Here is a 19614-nt window from a genome sequence, read left to right on the forward strand (position 1 = left end):
GTAATCAGTTGCTGTACAAGAAAACCATTTGAAGGAAACCATTTTTAAAAAAAAAACTAAACAGAGAGGTTCCTTGGCATATAAGATTATTCTAACAATAAAAATAGTTTCTTTGCTTTCTTCTTCAGAGGTAAAGATACGAGTAGTCTCATATTAACAAAACTAGGTACTTTACATACATTTCTTGTGTTGACAAGGACTTATTTAAACAAAAATAGACTGTGAAGACGTGCAAAGGAAAAGCTTAGCACTTGCTTAGGGAAGAAAGTAATTAAAAACCTTTTAGGATCAATTACCAGTAAAACCACTGAAATCTGTTTGGATTTAAGGGCTTAGCTACTTTGATCTCTGTGGTGTATGTTTAAAATGTCTAGCTGTCTAGATATTGTATTAATTGATTTTTTCATATGTTCACTTATTTCAGTAGGCATTACACCTTTTCTGTGAAATATAAACGAAGCATTCATTCAGCTGCTACATTTTCACACAATTATTCTGCATTTATACACCACCAGAAATAAAAGGAAACAGATAGATATGCCACTTTGCAAATAGAAATAAAAGGCAGTTCTAGATTGTAGGAGTTTGAAACTGACATAGATAGGATAAAGCACTGGAAAGCAGCTTAGGTGTAGGAGGGTGTGGAAAAAACACTGATGGGAAGAACAAAACATGAAAGTATATTGTAGGAAGTGGGCTTTAAGGTGATGTTATAAGAATAGTGGACACATTATTGTATATACCTCTAAGTTTTTAGCTTTCTATAAGTCATTTACTAATAAATCTCCAACCACTTCTGCAAGATAAGGTAGGAATGTAGTAGTGGTACCTTTATCTTGTGCTTGGAAACTGCAGTGAGTTTCACACTCGGGATTACAGTGAAGCGTGTTGTGTCCGTCTCGGAGCACAGACTGCAAGTCAGTATTACAGGCATAGGCTTTTAGCTTGGTCAGCCCAGCAGACGTTCAGTTCTTCTCTTGTTTAAGTAGGGATTTGAGAAAAAAAAAAATCAGTAAACACTGTCAAAAAGAAAAAAAAATAAAATCAAGTATATGGAGTATGTTAAGAGAAAACCAGTAGCAAGCAGAAAGATATAAGCGTTATTGAGAGAATAAAGAGGAATATGTAGAACAAGGACAAGAGGAGTAAAATTATAAGAAGGAAGACAGGGGCCTTGAAAAGGATACAATAGAAACTACAGCGGACTATGCTTATGCAACCAAGTGAGTTTAAAGTGGATTAGTTACACCTTCACTAATTCTGTTTGTAAATTCCTTAATAATTAAAGAAACCTTCATTCAGTTTAGTTTTATTCGCCTCTAAAGCAACTTGAGCTAATAAGCTTCACAGTTTATTTAGAACTAATTTCCCTGTGTGTGGCCATGTGGAAGGGCCCTATAGATCCCAATAGGAAGATGGCTTTTCCTCTGAAAACTTACTGGAGCATGGGGAGAATAGTACTTCAGCATCGATATTTTAATTACAGTAAAGGGGAAAAGATTGTTGCTGTTGCAGTCCTGGTGGATGGGGAGAAAAACATAATTGCCTTTTTGCTTTGGAGAGCATTTGTAAGAGAAGTTTCATTTTGAAATGAGGGATTTTTTTGCAGTGGTAGGATATCCAAGGGGAGACGGATGAATAGAAACATAAAACTAAATGTCAGTCTTAGCATCAACATTATAGACGTGATGGCTCAAACTGACAAGGTAAAATGCAGAGTAGACTATATTCAGAATGTGAGTACAGATGAAAAAGAAGGTAAGTGATGAATAGGGGTTAATATTACTTAGGGCTTTTAAAGGGCACCAACAAGACATTCAGCATTTTAGAAGAGCTGTATGTCTTAGCTTGTGGGATGAGGATTAAATCAGTTAATGACAATACGCCCATCAGTGGGAATGGCAATAGAATACTACAACTATAACTGATAGGAAGTGGCTCCTAAAAACAACTTTGTGATGTATTAGAGGCAGCAGAACTAAGGGAGGACCAAGAGGGAACCAGAGGAGAAGCTGAGAGATGGGTGAACACATAAAGCAGCAATGAACTTTAAAGATTAGTGAGAAGAGGAAAACACTGAAGAGAAGTTGTCTGAAAGAAACCTCCCCTTGATTGTGTCCAAGGGGGAAAAATATTCAGGGACCACTAATTTCCCACATCTTAAAATACTTGTAATAGGGTCTTTCTGTAATACATACATTGACTCTTTTGTGACTGAAAGCAATTACTTGTCAGTGAAAAATTACCACCTTCTATCAGAACCCCATTTAAACTCCTTATGTACATCTCAATCTTCCCAGTTAATATCTCTGCTTTGGCAAGTGTTTTCTGAGTTTCTTATTGCTCATTTGTATTCTTTTTAGTTTATTTTCATGTTTCATTTATTCTCTCAAAGTGAAAAAACCAACACCACACCTTTAATTTCTTCAAAAGACTTTCAGTTTCATGAATGCACCAGTGGTGATTATTTCAAAGTAGTAACTGGACACTGCTTCTTTCTATTTTGATTTCTGAGACTGATACAGTTAAGCTTAAGTTTTCTTAAGTTTAAGTATGTTAAAAGTTACAAAAATTGTTTTAATTTATTTTGTAGGTGATTCATGTATATTAGAATACCTACAGAATAAGATAGATACTGACAAAGTGATGATTTTAAATATGTAAACTTTGATAAAAGTAGTTATATATTTTTCAATTACAACTTTTAAAAGTATTTTAAATTTTATTCACAGCTTTGAATTTTAAAAAATTACCCTACTCTGTAGATTTAAAAAAAATATAAATGTAAGACAGTCACTAAACTGAAAAGTTTTATAATTTTTTTTTAAATTGCAGGTTAGTCATAGTCCTGTCAAAGAGCCAGGTATTAGGTCAGCATCTTGTGCCTCCACCTTCAGGAAGACCCTGGCAACATTGTTGATCTGTTAATGAATTCTCAGCCCCAACATTTGTTTAAACTTAGCTGTGCAAGAGGCACTTAATCATTGTCTGGTATTTTTATCGTAATAAAAGGTTTCAGAGAAAAAAGCAGTATCCAGTTTGAGTTTGCACAAATTATTTCACAGTTCTTTCCATCATTTCTGTTTTTTGCTGAGAGCACGCTTGATTCTTCAGGCATCTAAAAACGTCTCAGGTTGTTGGCAAACAGAATGAACACTATTGTCTGGTATATGTTTGTAAATTATGTGCAAGTGGAAAGGGTACAGTTTGGAAGGTATTCAAAGGTTTGCTTTTCGGAAGCGTTTTGATGACAGAGAAATGTCAAACCAAGTCAAGGAGAAAGTTGGGCAAAAGAGCTGTGCCTAAGTCAGGGAGAAGAAAGTGAGACAAGAAGAAATAGCTACTAAGTTACATGCATTATTAGGACAAGTTCTTCTCCCCTTACATTTTTTTTTTTTGTTTTATTACAGGCCTTTTTCCTGACGTAGGTGGAGGATATTTCTTGCCAAGACTATCAGGAAAGATTGGCTATTACCTTGCACTAACAGGATTTAGGCTGAAAGGAAGAGATGTACTAAAAGCTGGCATTGCTACACATTTTGTAGAATCTGAAAAGGTAAGCTGCTAACCAGTGGTAGCAAGGGCACAGCCTACAACCATAATGACAAGTTTGAGTTGTGTAGCACACCAATATACTTTTACCAACTTGAGTGTAAGCAGAGGCGCGATTATATGAGCTGGCCATGCACTGTGAACGGGGATCATAAGATAGCCTCAAGCTGTCATTGTAACACTTGCCAGCTAGTGACAGCTTTGCTTGGAAGAGGGAGCAAATGTTGCTGTCTTCATGATTCTACTGTTGAAGAGCATGATTTACTGAGCATAATAGAAGTTGCTTGAAAAATTGTACAATTTAGACAACAGTGCCTGAAATTAGAGATTATTTATCCAACTGCAAAGTTTTTAATCTAGGTAACACCCTATTAATGTGTTCTTTATCGGTCTCCTTAACAGATATCCTAAACAGATATCCTATTTGTTTCTTACAGTGGATGTAAGAAAGTGTAAAAATTAATATATTTTGTAAAAGTCAGAGTCATAATGTTCCAGTAACTTGCATGGACAGAAGTGAAGGAGAAACTGTGACTTGCTTTCCTTCTCTGTGTAAAGACCCATGACTGTCATTGTGGAGCTGGTTAGATACTATTTTCAGCATAGCACTGTTGCCAGGCTCCTGCTCTTTCCTCTCAAGACTGTTGTAGGCTGGCTTTACCTGCTGCAGCTGTATCACTGCATTGGGGGTCTGCTTGGGAAGCAGAGTTCTTTGCTGATAACTGCAGACATAATTAAATCCTGATAGTTCAAAACTGAAAGGTGAACCCTGGGTCCTTGTATTGATTACTTGGTACATCTTTAAGATCTGTCTGAAAGTTGGGGGGGTGGTAGTGTTTATATATATATACACACTATATAGTACTATTACCATAGCAGTAATAATCCAAGAAGTACATTTTGTTTTACTTACTTTTAATTAAATCTTATTGTTAATAGCTGCCTGCCTTAGAGAAAGACCTGATAGCACTGAAATCTCCTTCAACAGAAAATATTGCAGACTTACTGAACTCTTACCATGTCAAGGTAATCTGATCAGTTATGAAATAAAGCAGAATTGTTAAATACATGTAAATACAAATTATTTTTTATCCATGCTACTGATCATTTGTTTTATGGTTAAAAAATACTGGGTTTCCAAACTCTTTGCGCTCTATAAAATACTGATTTGTAGCACTAATGCCTACAGTGGTCGAAATGAAAATTTAAAAGTCTTTCTTAACTTTTTATTCATTTTGGATACCCCTCAAATTCCTATTGTAATCAGCTTGCTCTCTTTCTATGTGTGTATGTAAGTTTCCAGCCAGTAGCATGATGATGCAGACAATATATTGCTGCTTAATTTTTCCCCTGTTATTCTTGGATTTCTAGCACGCTTTGCAGAAGGCAAAATAGATCACAGAATGGTTTAGGTTGGAAGGGACCTTAAAGGTCGTCTAGTTCCAACCGCCCCTGCCATGGGCAGGAACACCTTTCACTAGACCTGGTTGCTCAAAGCCCCGTCCAACCTGGCCTTGAACACTTCCAGGGTTGGGGCATCCACAACTTCTCTGGGCAACCTGTTCCAGTGCCTCACCACCCTCATGGTGAAGCATTTCTTCCTAATACCTAATCTAAATCTACCCTCTTTCAGCTTAAAGCCATTACCCCTTCTCCTATCACTACATGCCCTTGTAAAAAGGCCCTCTCCAGCTTTCTTTAGGCCCCCTTCAGGTACTGGAAGGCTGCTATAAGGCCTCCCCGGAGCCTTCTCTCCTCCAGGCTGAACAACCCCAACTCTCTCAGCCAGTCCTCATGGTCAGAGGACTGGAGCACCTATTGTATCTTCATGGCCCTCCTCTGGACTCGCTCTAGCAGGTGCATGTCCTTCGTATGTTGGGAACCCCAGAGCAGGATGCAGTACTCCAGGTAGGACCTCACAAGAGCAGAGTAGAGGGTCAGAATCACCTCCCTCGACCTGCTGGTCACACTTCTTTTGATGCAGCCCAGGATACGGTTGGCTTTCTGGGCTGCAAGCACACACTGCCGGCTCATGTTGAACTTCTCGTCAACCAACACCTCCAAGCCCTTCTCCTCAGGGCTGCTCTCAATCCATTCTCTGCCCAGCCTGCATTTGTGCTTGGGATTGCCCTGACACACATGCAGGACCTTACACTTGGCTGTGTTGAACTTTGTGAGGTTCACACTAGCCACTAGCAGACTGGGAGTTGTACATGAAGGCAAGTGCAGTCTGGGGAGTTAGCCTGAAATTCAGGGACTCTGACAAACGCAAACGACAGGGATAGAACTACTGCCCTAGTCCAGAGGCTGCAGAAGTTATAGTGCCAGTTATTAAATGCTGCACTGTTCACTAGGAAGCAGATGTTACATTTCCATCCCAGAAACTTTATCAACCTGAAGAAATACTTTGCTAGCTTGATGCATTTGATGTAAATTTAGTGTTGTTTTGATGCAGAACATCTGCAGACCAGATTTGCAACCTGAATTTAAAGGCTCAAATTGTTCCTTTAATTTATCAAATATTTAATATGTTTGTTAACCTTGAGATAAGACTGTGAATAAGCACAGCAGTTATCAATAGGATAAGTATTAGCAGAATGCAGATAAGTTGTAGGGAAAGCATCTGAGGTCTCAAAGCAGTATTTTTAGGGGGAGAAAGGTGCTGTTTTCCCAGTGGACAAACCCATAATTCTCTGTTGTGATTTTGGAGGTGAATGTAAATGTATTGATAATACATAATTAGTATTTGTATTAGCCCTGTGTAACAATGGGCATGAAAATAAAAGATGTTGGCTTTACATTCAGTTTATCCAGTGGCTATTTTAGCTGTTTTGATGTGCATTGTAATTTTATTTCAAAAGGAAGGACACTTCTGGAGTCAAATCAGGAATCAGGGTATTCAATCAATCTGAGTATTACTCCCCAGTTGTTTGGCTTTAAAATGAGCAGTGTCTACTCTTGTTATTTCTGTTTTGGAATTACTAAGTTTATATATAAATATAAATTAGAAAAATAAATGGGATAAGCTAATTTACATAGTAGTACTGATTATTTTGACAAAATGGAAAGCTATGAAATAGAATTGATTATATGTGGCAGTATACTGCTTTACAAGATGACATTGAATGGAAGCGGAAGCTGTGTTTATTTAGTTATCAGAGCTGAAATGACAGGGAACTTTCCTCAGTTTCAGCTGCTGTTAATGAAACTTCTGCTTATGTCCTAAACCCCTTAATGCCAGAAGATCTGAAACATTTGACAGCCTTTCCACATAAGGCCAACAGATCTTTCACACTATGATGCATTATGAGGTGACATCTTTAACATTCACAAGATAAAGTGACAAGTTCATTTATACACACTGCAAAATTGTAACTCATTAAAAATGTCATAGTCTTATGAATATTAAATGTTAATTTATGATATTATATTTCTGTAACACAAGTCATTGAAATTTTTTAGTACTGATAAGCTTTTCAGTCTAAAATAACCAAGTAAAACATGTGTTTGCTTTTTAAATAGAGCAAAGTTGACCAAGAAAAGGAGTTTGTACTTGATGAACATATGGAGAAGATTAACAGGTATTCAGCAATCTTTCTTCTTTTTTATTTTTTTGGATAGAGAACATGAAGCTAATCCAGTAACAGTATCAGTGTTCCACAGATAAGGTGATAGAAATGACATTCAAGTTAGTCATTTAAACTTGTTTGTCTTTAGGGAGCTTTATCTGAAGCTCCTTAAATAATTCACTCATCAGTACATTAAATACTTGAGCATATTTGCCCGATTCATACAGCATTCTATTAAGCAACTACCCTATGGCACATTAAAATGAACGTTTTCTATAGAAATTGGATGGAGGATTTGTGAGAGTAATTGTTCAGTTGGACAGGAAATGTTACATAGCGCATTTATACTCATTGGTATAAGGCCATTTCTGTGATTGTTTGGAACTTCTATGTATCAGAAAGAGAAGGAGAAATAAGTGAAAGTGGTAAGAAGCAGCTTAAACTCTTGAAGAAGTCTTGAAGTAACTAAGTTTAGAGATGAAAGATGTTGACACCAAACCAGTAGAATGGAGCTGATAGCTAAAGATTTGATGTGTTATAAAAATACAGATAAGACTGATGGTAGTAATTAAAGTTCCTGGATAAATATCAGAGTTTATAAGTGAGGTTTATTGAAATGCTAGAGATTTGTAAAGGAAGAGGAGATACCTGTCAGAGTTACTTAAAACTGAACAACAGGGAACACATTGCTAAGAAAAGCCAGATCAGCTGGTTAAGCTGTTTCTAAATTCTGTGTTACTAGCACTTCATAGGGAAAAGGAAGGCTGAAGCAGTTCATTAATTTATTGACTTTTTTTTTTGTTTTAGTCTTTTCTCAGCAAGTAGTATGGAAGAAATCGTTAAAAAATTAAAGCAAGATGGTTCTCCTTTTGCCATTAAGCAGCTAGAGGTAATGTCTTCTATGTTATTTTTGTTAGAGATTTTAAGTTTGTTCTGTACTTTCTTATCATGGGGCAGACTTTAATCACCTTATTAACATAACTAATAAAATGTAACACCAGTAGGACATTGGACTGAGATCCTCATATTCTCACATATGGTCCTGTGAGATTGTCAGTAGTTCTATTTAGACAAGAATATTCCTTTGTAAAACCACGCGATGTGAATACCATCATATGTTGCATAAAATTGTAATCTAGTAAAAAAAACCAAACTCCCTTTCCCTTTTGTCCTTCCCCCCCCCCAATCAGGGGGTTGTTGGTGACAAAGGTTCCTTTTATAGCTTCTCATTTTATTGCCAAGGGTTGGAATAAAACAATGCCAGAACAATGTTGTTCATTTTCATCCATTCCAGATATCTCATTTGGATAAAGAGCAAGCAATTTATGATCACAAAGTGTTTTTTGATCTTTTTAATGCATTTCTGAGTGTTGGATGTAGTCACAACTCAAAAAATGTACAGTAGTACCACACACAATACAAACTTCAGCCCCAAAAGCAAGAAGCAACTTACATTAATTTATAAGTAATGTGTGGGTTTTTTTTTTTTTCCTTTGAAGTATCTGCATTCAGGTGCCCTGTAAAAGTTTGTCTTGGAGCTATTCAAATATTACTTACAATTGGATAGAACACAAGCATTTCTCCAACAAAAGCTTTGTTTTAACTTTAGTTACAGCTCACAGAAGAAACACCGGTCTTGTAATAAAACAAAACATCCATCATCTTCAGACTTCCATTTGAGCATAATTTTATAATGTAGTATCATTAATATTAGGCATCCTGTCCCAGATATACAGATAGTTTTTTTAGTTTTTAAGTAAAGATTTAACATTTTGTCACTGGAACTCTCAGTTTTTGAGAAAGGAAGTTTTAAAATTATCTTTGTGTCAATCAGTATGCCTAGTCCCTTGCAAGAAGTTTAGTGTATGTACTCCAAAAGCAAAATGGAATGAAAGGGAAAGCTAATTTTTTCCCCACTTGTATTAAAGTTTCATTGAATAAAGTAGCCAAATGAGCTAGTGCCAGAATAATAATTCTGTGTGTTTGTAGACCTGAATTCTACCATAGGCTACCATTCATGGGGTCCCCCAAACTATATAGGCTGTATGATTCAGTTCTTCACTTTTTCCCTATGTTATAGATGGCAGGGAAAGTACTTCTATTAAGGTCTGCTGAGGCAGTTTGATAGCATGTTAATAGCAGTCACTTTTGGTGGCTCTTACTTCTTTATAGTATTGAGTTACAAGGCAGTATTTTATTTGTAGATTTTATAAAGTTTAATATATTTCTGCAGGGATATTACATTGATTAGTTTCGGTGGAGATTGAAAACAATCAGTAATTATTTGCATATAGCTATTCCTAAGTTAATTTCATACAATTTTATGGCACTTAAACATAATCAGACCTAGTGGAACTTTTTAAAATAGCATATAGCCTTTAAAGGGTGCTTTCTTCACAATACAGTTTCTAGTACAAAAGATGCAAGGAATCTGGAAACACTTTGTTACTGAAAGATGTTAACTAGACAGTTTGTTCTGCCATGTTTGCGGTAGTTACCCAAACCCGCTCGACTTCCTTCCTTCATCTGCAGCCTCATAACTCAGATCTCCCCTATTAAAAAAAACGTTCTTGTTCCTTGTTGTTTAGGCAGGTACATTTGTTTCATATTTTTAATGAGGAACTTAAAAAACTATGTCATCTACTTCAGAGTTATGATTTTGTGTAACTGATTTTTTTTTTTTCATTCCAGAAAAAAGGGTCTTTCATTGCTTCTTCGGTTTTCTTATTTCATGTCTTTAATAGGACTTTTTAGCAGCTTTTTTCTTTCATATGATTCATAAATGAATGACTGTCCTTGGAGTTGACAAAAGTTCCTGAACAATTGTCTGTTGTCTGTTCTGTTCAAGAGATGAGACTGTGTTAATATGAGTTGCTTCTGTCCATACAGAAATTTGTGGGGAAAAAACCCCCAAACACCCCACATTATCTAGCAGGTGCAAGGCTTATTAGTGGGAACAAATACATAAGTTTCAGACAATCTTCTAACAGCACATATTCTGTGCTAAGCAGGAGGATTAAGTAAGCTTGTAGGATCAGATACTTAATTTCTTCTGTGAAAGATCCACAGAACTGAAGAAGAAAATGCATTTGTGGGGGGAAAAAAGTTAAGAAGGGATTCAGGTATAAATCTGGCTTTCTCCAGGAAATGCTTGCCAGTTAAACTGGAGGTTTTGTTTTACTAGGGAAGCAGAATTGTAGTTAAACTTAATTGTTAAGCTGGAGGAGGAATGGTAGCTTGCACCCTGGCAGTTGAGCATTTTACACCACCTACAGACAGAGCACTGGCTTGCTGTCATATTGCTCAGAGGACAAGAGTTCAAAGAACTGGTTAGAGCAGGGAGCACCTAGCAAAACCACGACAGTCTGAGGTTATCAGACATTATCCTTGATAGCAGTTTGCTGACTTGTGTGAAGCAAATAATTTTCCTCACCAGTAGTAAGTACCAAGAGTATGTCCACAGATGATAGTTTCCTGTCAATTTGTGAAACCAAGGTTTCACTTTAGTGTCCAGGTACAGGAACAACAGCACATTCAAATGATAAATACAGACTGTAAAGGATTCAGTAACAGCAACGTGTATGCTTATTTTCTTTGTTTCCCTGTATATTTATTATGATATGTGTTAGTAAGTTTATGGAACAAGCCCTAACTGAAAGTCTAATACAAATGCCCTAATTTGGAGGTACACATTGGTACATCCACACTTTGTATGTACAAGATACTTTTTAGTACTAATCAAATGCAACTACTAGTTTTGCTATAATCCAAGTATGCTGTGAGCCATGCTATCCTAGGTATCCTGTTCTATTCAACCTACAGTACTTCTGCTTTTTACTTTCAAAACATGCCTGCTTGGCAGGCTTTCACATATCTGATACTGAAGTGGTTTGCATGGATAAGAATGAAATTGTTAAAATTCTAGTTGAAAATAGCTTGATTTAAATCACATTTTGAACCCAGTTACAGATAGGTAGAAAGCTAAAGTACTAACACGCTTTCTGGACTCATAGTAAAATATTTTTTAAAACCTTTTATTTTATAGTATTACTTTGTTTTCAGGAATTACACGAGCTAAAAAGCTTTAATCTGGGTGACAGAAATACCACTTCTAATTGGATGAAGTAAGCATGCGGGGTCAAAACTTGAAAAGTATCAGATCATAGAATAGTTTGGGTTGGAAGGGACCTTTAAAGTTCATCTAGTCCAACCCCTCTGCAATAAGCAGGGACGTCTTCAATTAGATCAGGTTGCTCAGAGTCCCATATCCAACCTGACCTTGAATGTTTCCAGGGATGGGGCATCTACCACCTCTCTGGGCAACCTGTTCCAGTGTTTCACCACCCTCATCATAAAAAATGTCTTCCTTATATCTAGTCTAAATCTACCCTCTTTTAGCTTAAAACCATTACCCCTTGTCCTATCACACAACAGGCCCTGCTAAAAAGTTTGTCCCCATCTTTCTTAGAAGCCCCCTATAAGTATCGAAAGGCCTTAGTTTTCACATGATGCTTTCTTAGAGCTTTTTTTGGTAGGACAGTGCACCTTCTGAGCACTGATACTTCATTATTTAATAGCCTTTATTGTTACTGAGTGAATTCCAGTGTAGTGTGCAGGACACTGCAGAGACTAAGAATTACAAGACACCTTGTCCAGATCTACAGGTCAGGCTGGGATGCAGACGCTAGCTCCTGAAACTTTAAATGGGTATGCAGCGAGTGGGTGAGATAGATTACAGGAATGAAGCTGGATGGTATCTTGGTAGTGTTGAATTGAAGTACAGAAGCATTCTGAAACCCTGTTAACAGACCAGTAAGAGAGTAATATATCTGTCCTTAACCAGCTTTCCTGTGATGCTTTGGCTAGATACTCATATTTTGTCAAAGCTCATCCAGAACCATTATTTGGTGTGGACAAACAAATGCTTTGGTATCTCAGAAAGTACGTGATGGTTGTCTTCATCTATTGCAAGGGAGGCGATACACTGGGCCTCTGGGAGGTTTTTTTGTTTGTTTTAACTTAAAGAAAGCCTCCCTCAAGGACCCTCAGCAGATCAGGTCAGAAACTTTAATGGGCCTTGGAGACAAAAGATGCAGCCGCTATTCCAGCTGTTACTCTTGTAAGGGACTCCACTGAGTCAGCACCATTTAATTCGGTCACCTTCTGATAGTATCTTACTGGAATTTGGGTCTATTGCAAATTCAGTTTGTAGCACTTAGGATCATTGTGTTGAAATTAAGATGGTCTCAAAGATACTAGAATAGATGTCAAATACTTCTATGAAGACTTCTCTGCATTTTAGTACTCCCCACTTCACAGCCTATCCTGTCTCCTTTTCAGGCTTGTTCCCTAACACTGATCCCCTCCTCCTCTTTATACAGAGAATTTATTTATAGATGCACTGGTGACTCATTTTTCTGCAATTACACCTACCCATTTTCTTTCCTTGTTCCTCTTCCTTCATCTTGATTTATGGCAGTGCCTCCTCCACTTTCAGCCTCATTGATAGGCCAAGATGAGGCAGCTGCTGGATGCACTAGACTAGTTAAGTGCTGTTTTCAGATCTTCCCCATTTCAGTGCTTTCTTTGACCAGGAAGAACTTGCCATTACTGTTTCACCTAGGGAAACAACTGGTTGCACTATGCATACCGTTTAACCTGGTCTGAGCAAAGAGTTTCTAATCTAGATGACAGAATGTGAAACTCAAAGGAGAAAAGGTCCAGTTCAAAGGTAAAGCCATCAAGAGCACATTACAGGAAATAAGGGGTCCAGTTAGGAGTTGCTATCTATCTGAGACCTACGTAGTGATGTAATTAGAGGTATAGCTGTTTTCTTCATCTGCTGAAAGGCAGCTTGTTGTTAGAGAGCTTTACCAGAACTCGGGAAATGTTGACAGTTTGAGTCAGCATTAGTTCTTTCTAAACCACCTTCTCTCTCAAGCGAAGTGGTCAACATGCAAATAACAGAATGACAGAACCAGTGCTTTTAAGGTACAATTGCACAGCTTGTATAGCAATTGCATGTTTTCCAGCTTAACTAGGCAAAATGGGTCACTGCCGTATCAGCTGGTGTCTGGAGAGGGATGAAGAGTAATTGGGAGCCAGAAAAAAAATGTTAATGTTGACGACCTGCCATTTCAGTCTGTGGGTAAGGAGTCTAATGTCTGCAATGAAAATAATGTAAAGAGGCAAATCTTACCATCTGCTGCTTTTCAGTAGTGGTAAAAATGTCCTAATTAATAGGAAATGCCTATTGTACTGTGAATAATACAGAGCTTTTAGTTGGGTTTACAGGGGAAAAAGAGTCTTGTTTAGAGTAAGAACACAAAGATCAGCAACAATAGGATTTAGCTCCTTTCCCCCACAACCCTGAAAGCTTTAAAGCTCAGCTGTTTTCTTAACTAGGTTTTTGTCTTTCTCCCCACCTCCCCCTACTGTTTACTGGCATGTTGTTAACTGAAGGATAGTCATGAGAGCCAGATTTACAGCATTTGTTTGTGTGCCTTAAACAGATCCTGTCTGTTGCATAATATTTATAGCCTGTAGCTCTGTCAAAAGAAGGAAGGCAAGACCTCCAGGCTTCCTATCACGAAAGCAATGTAGGGCTAAATTACTGCAGTATCTGTTGATCCCAGACAAGAAGCCTGGACAAATATGTTTGTTTTCTTTTAATATTTCTTCTCTTCCACAATTTTCTTCTTAGTATATTGTCTAGTCTTTGCAGGTGATCATAAACCAACTACTTAAAGTTTGTGGCTGATCTCACTACTATTACTTTATTACTCTGACTATTGTACCAAATAAAACTTAATGCTGTACAATACTAGTATCAGCTACAATATCAGTAACATCTAAGAGCAATTTAGACTATATATATGATACTCAAAAATGGAGTATAATTGCTTTTAACACTTGCCTTCACTTCTGAAAAGAATCTGTTTGGAACTGGCTTTCAAGCTGCATTAGATTCTCTGGCTAGTAGTAATTTGATCATAAATGATGCGACCTTAGGAGTTTTAGGCTTTCCACAAGTGATAGCATACATCTCAGATTTTGCTGATTAAAAGTTTATGCAAGTAAGTTCATTGAGCCTGACAGCATGGTGGGAAGGAGCAGGAGGAATAGGTATCACATAAGTGAGCTGAGGGAGCAGGGTGCCATCATTTACTTCAAAGTTTAAAATGCAAAAAAGACAGACTTGCAAATGTGTCTAAATTGAAGAGCCTAAAAATAATTGTTAATGTTTTCCCCAGACTATTAGTAAGATGTCACCTACATCCTTAAAGATGACTTTGAGACAGCTCAGAGAAGGAGCTTCCATGAGCTTACAAGATGTACTCACAATGGAATACAGACTGAGCCAAGCATGCATGGTAAGCAAGCAGCTGAGCCCTTTGCCTTTTTCCAGCCACAGAGGGGTAGCGAGTCTATCAGAGGCTAAGTTTTGTATAGATTACATTAAGGGCTCACAATTCGTATGTTTTCATTTTCAGTGTCTTCTTTGGCTTTGTTAGGCTGTCACTTTCTTTTTTCCAGTTCATGTCTTTATATGCAATTTGAAGGAGACTACATTAATGATGGTCAGATGAGAGTGGTAGAGGGCTTTTGTTAAGAAAACTATGATAAAGTTACAATATAGAAAGTTTTGTATTTGGACCATAATTTTAAAACTCTGGTGTTCTTGAACAGATTTCCTATTTAAATTACTTAGTCCTCAGTGCCTCAGTTCCCATCAGCAGGATGGGAATAGTTGCATATCACTGCCTTTCAGGAGTGCTGTGATAAATTTGTTAAAGAAAACAAAGAGATTTTAGTACTATTTGTAGTAAGGGCTGATTACTTGGATAATGTATGAGGAAGTGATCTGTTGATCACAAGTAGAACAGAGTTTCTAACTGAATTGTCTGAATGAATGCCTCCTAAAGCTTCCCTATGGCATCCTTATTAGTTTTGTCACATTTTAAAATGAGATTTTTATGTATCTGATTAAATGATTTGTGATAGTTAAAGTAAATGCTTTAAAAAAAAAATTAGTGAAAATGTACCTATTCTGAGATGATGTAGTGCCTGACAGTATCCTTGCCATATTTTTCCTGAAACTAGTATTGTTGCTCCATTGCTAGTGAAGCATCCTTAGGGATTTAAATGTTACATTTAACTTTATAAAAAATACCTGGATGTTTCCAGGATTCCATTTAACTGCAAAGTGTTCCGAGTATGCAGAATACATCACAATTCCTGAAGACTGGCCTTTCTCTGAAGATTTTCTGATCCATCACACCTGAGCCTCCATCATGCAAAACTCTTTAGAAAAAAATCTATGAAGTGTAACAGAGAGAGGGCTTGCACTGCATAAAAGTTGGCTGATCAACTAACTACAGTTCAACAGACTTACTTTAAAAGAGTTGTGGCTGCATTTAAGCTGGAGGATATAGAGCTCTTTTATAAGTAAGGAGAAAGTAGGACTAGATGAGAACAGTACAAGTGGGATATAACTGAATCTTGAGAACTTGCATTTCAAGCAGAAATGGAATAGGGAAAGATGGGATAAATAGAATCTGTCATGTTACAGCTTTTTTTTTTTTAATTTTTCAGAGAGGCCATGACTTCTATGAAGGGGTTCGAGCAGGTAAGCATGCATAGCCAAAACGTTTCCTCAAACTTAATATGCAAACTCACTGTTGTGTTCCTTCTCTGGAGGTTAAGAAAAGTGCATGCAGCAGCAGCCCAGAGAACACTTCTCAGCTCGCTACAGTTTTAGCTTATTGGACTCCTGTATGGCCAAAATTTATTATTTGTTCTAAAGTGTAGCAGCCATGTTGTTTCCTTTGTGTAATCTCAGTTTCCTAAAGTTATTTATCCACCTGGTAATGGAGCACCATGAAAAGGTTTCACCAGTTCATTGGGAAAGTTCAAAATATATTTAATGCTGACAGCAATGAGTTGTTATGTGTATCATTTGTGTGTCCAGATTTAGTGTTGCCACATAGCTGGTTCAGCCAGCTATAAGATGGTTTAAGTCTAGAAGTCAAGAACAACTATTTGCGTAGAAAATTGCTGGCACAGAGACTACTTTCACCCATGTCCAAAATATCTCTGTATAGAGGTATCTTACTATTAAAAAACTATATATGTAAACTTAATATTAAATAATTCAGCATTTTAAGGCATTGGTCAAGATAGGTAGTGGTAAAAGTAGAGCAGCAGCTCAGCAAGTTCATCTAGGGGACAGACTTAGATTCTGTCCTTGATTCTACTGCTGATTCACTATGCAGTTTGTCAAACCCAATGTCACATCTGTTAGAAACTGTAGTAATTATTTATGTACTATTCAGCACAAGATGAAACAAAGCACAGGCATTTCCTTTTCCATGGAGCTTACAATACAAGACGTGGATGAATAACACTTTGGGGTTGAGGGAACCTGGCTTTTAATTCCCACAGTTATATACTTGAGTATGTATTATCACCTCCTCCTTATTTTTCATATCTGTCTTTATAAAGTAGTTTAAAATCCACTTGAGTAGTGGATATTAGTATGAGTATTCACTATTAGTAATACTGTATTAAAGATAGCCTGAGGTGAGAGATGCAAAGTTTGTTTGTACAGCATACAAAAGGTTTCAGATTTTAGTTAATTAATCTTTAGCACTTATTAGCAGAGTGTCCTTTAAAGAATTTGCCACACGTGTTGAGAAGGACGTGATTTTCATTGTTTTGGTAAGGGGGACAAAGATACCTTGAAAGGAATATTCCTAGGATATATTCTAAATCACCATATAAGCTGCTGAAATATAGTTATTCAGGAAGTCACAAACTCTCAAAGTCTGAGAGTCAGATTAACACCAAACCAAATTCTCACTTGTAATGCACAAGGTCATTAAACCATCTGGATGGGATGCGGTAGAGAACAAAAGCACATCACTTGTCAGTATGGCCAGTAAATTACATAAACTGCTTGTAAAGAAAGAAGCTGCAAGAACAGCAGTTGGGAAGGTTCTCTTTTACATAGGATGATGTAGCAAAAGCTTAACTATATCAGGGGAAGAAAAAAACCCACCAGATACCCAGCTGCACTGAGGGGATTGCTAAGAATAATAATTTGACCTTGAAGCACTTTCGCTCTCTGCTTACTGCATATATCTTGTTCTCAGATTTGTTGTCTTGAAATTGTTTCTCTTGTTTAAGAGTGGTGCAGAACCTGACTCAAGATCATTTTTGTAGTTGGGTCTAATCTCATAAAAATCATTATCCAACAATGTGTTAAGCATCCTTTTTAATAGGAAGTAAGATTATTAAGTACTTAACAGGATCAACCACAGTGATTAAAAATCAAAGTTATAACAATGTTAATTTAGGTATTAGCTTTTTCTTTATTAAAACATTACATTCCAAGCATTTAAGAGCCAGCTGTTGACCCTGTCTACCACAAAAGGCTCTACCACAAAGTAAAGTTAAGATACAATAATCAGTTTTTAGTTTTTGCAGATTGTTTTTCAGCAGCAATGGCCATAGGTTAGGTTTTAATAATGGCTTTTATCTGCTTCAAACCATAATTTTAATAGCAATGCTAGGGAAGTAGTCTGTTTAAAAGCTTTTTAAGCCTGCTTTGACCTGAGGTCAAAATTTCATTTTTCTTTTAGCCAGTTTTCTTTCAACCAGACTGAAAATCTGCTGGCAAACAGTCTTCCCCATTTATGATTCTTGTGATTGGAGCTGCTAAAGAAAAGCCAAAACCCTTACAGCATAAAATACACAGATCATATTTCATCAGCATTTTCCCATATAGTGGTAAATGTGGTCTTTGAACACTTTAGGTATCCATTTTTCACCTTGATTTATAGACTACATAAGTTAAGAAATGCATAGCTCTGGGTAATTTCCAAGAATTTTGTTTTTTAATTCTTGCTGTATAAGAAAAGTGGTCATTTTTGGAGTCGGTGCTCAAACACATCCAGGTGGACTACAATCTCAACAGCCTAAGGGGACAAAAATCTGTTAAATTAGCCTCCTAACTATTTGTGCAGGAATGTACACTTCAAATGGAATTGTAAAGGCTGTCTACATAGTGCTGATCCTGCAAAGATCTTGTTTTTGTGTGGCTTCTGCCCTCTCTCCTGCAGTGCTAGCAGATGCGAGCCTTACCCTGGGCACACAATCCCCCGGCACTCAGTGAGTACATAGAGAGATTTCATTGCAACTAACAGAATTTCAGGTGCTTAGAAATATCAGGGTTTTGACTGTGCTGAATGAAGCTAAGCAATAGAACACTAATTGAAGTCTGGTCAAGTCACTGCTACTGAACATAGGGGTTTTGGATTTTTGTTTTTTTTAAAAAAAACCATAAACCACAAGAACAAATCCTTAACACAGTGTCTATATTCAGTTACTTTTATCTTAATGAACTTCGCTTAGCCTACCTTAGAAGTCTTCAGAATTTTTGTTCTGTTCTTGTAGTCGTTGATATCTCAAGCTGGAGAAACACAAAGTATACAGAAGTTAATGCAGAAAGGGAATATTTTCACAATACTATTAGAAAACAAGTATTTTAACTCATAGAAGATTAAAGATTTCATTGCAGAGACCATTATGATTATTCAGTTTATGCACCAGAATAAAACTGGCCACAGATCCACACAGAAAGATTAACCATTACACAGTAGTGCCATAGAGGGGCAGATTATCAGCAATTACTACTGCATTTCGGGGTTGAAGCTGTAGTACTATACACATGGACTTCCCCCCTGCCTCTTAATTTAAAGCATCTCTAGTTTGTATTGTCTTTTGCAGGCAACAGTTAAGACTATTTTGGCCAGATTGTGAACTTCAACTAAAGCTGAAGAAAATCATTACATAAGTACTACTCTGATGGAATAAATGTAGTTGATTTGGGACAACAATGTATTTTGACCCAAACCAATCAATGGCTTCACATCACAATATTTAAAATTAACTTGTAGGATCGTAACTTTTCAATAAGTTACCCAGTTGAATAACCTAGTAAAATCACTGTTTTACAGCGCATTTCTTTTAAATGAATTGCCTACATGGATTCTACTCTCTGTGGAATTGCAGCTTCTCTCTATATAATGGGTTTCTTTTCAAAATTAGTGTTTATTTGTATCCAAGGAGTCCTTAGTCTTGTATTTGGAGGTAAATGGATGCAGGGCTCTGATTCGCTTTTCTCTTTGGAGATGCAAGCTAAAGAGTTTTGGTGCCTGGATGTCATCAGCTACAGAAATATTACTTAGTACAGTTGTCATTTGAATAGTATTTATTTTCTAGGCATTTTCCAAGTGTTCATTATATAGTTAAAGTTAAAAAGAAGATTTCAAGTCACATTTTTTTTTACCACAAACTGCCATAATGCCTGTCTTTTGATAAGACACAATCTTTAGACAGGCATCCTTTCCACTGAACTTAAAATCCAACTCCTTTGCACATTTCTCATCCTGAATGGTTCTAGTTTAGTCACCAAGAATGAAGTCTGTTT

General features: G+C 36.9%; 1 protein-coding gene across 1 annotated transcript in view; it reads left to right on the forward strand.

Moving 5' to 3' along the window:
* Positions 1 to 19614, forward strand: part of HIBCH (3-hydroxyisobutyryl-CoA hydrolase) — a 52011-nt gene that overhangs the window by 26875 nt on the left and 5522 nt on the right. The window contains exons 8-13 of the mRNA XM_059820182.1: positions 3411 to 3556; positions 4492 to 4578; positions 7075 to 7133; positions 7929 to 8010; positions 14375 to 14494; positions 15717 to 15750. Of these exons, the coding sequence (XP_059676165.1) occupies positions 3411 to 3556; positions 4492 to 4578; positions 7075 to 7133; positions 7929 to 8010; positions 14375 to 14494; positions 15717 to 15750 (528 nt within the window). The remainder of the gene's footprint in view (positions 1 to 3410; positions 3557 to 4491; positions 4579 to 7074; positions 7134 to 7928; positions 8011 to 14374; positions 14495 to 15716; positions 15751 to 19614) is intronic.

Source organism: Gavia stellata, chromosome 8 (assembly GCF_030936135.1).
Source record: "Gavia stellata isolate bGavSte3 chromosome 8, bGavSte3.hap2, whole genome shotgun sequence".
Taxonomy (NCBI): Eukaryota; Metazoa; Chordata; class Aves; order Gaviiformes; family Gaviidae; genus Gavia; species Gavia stellata.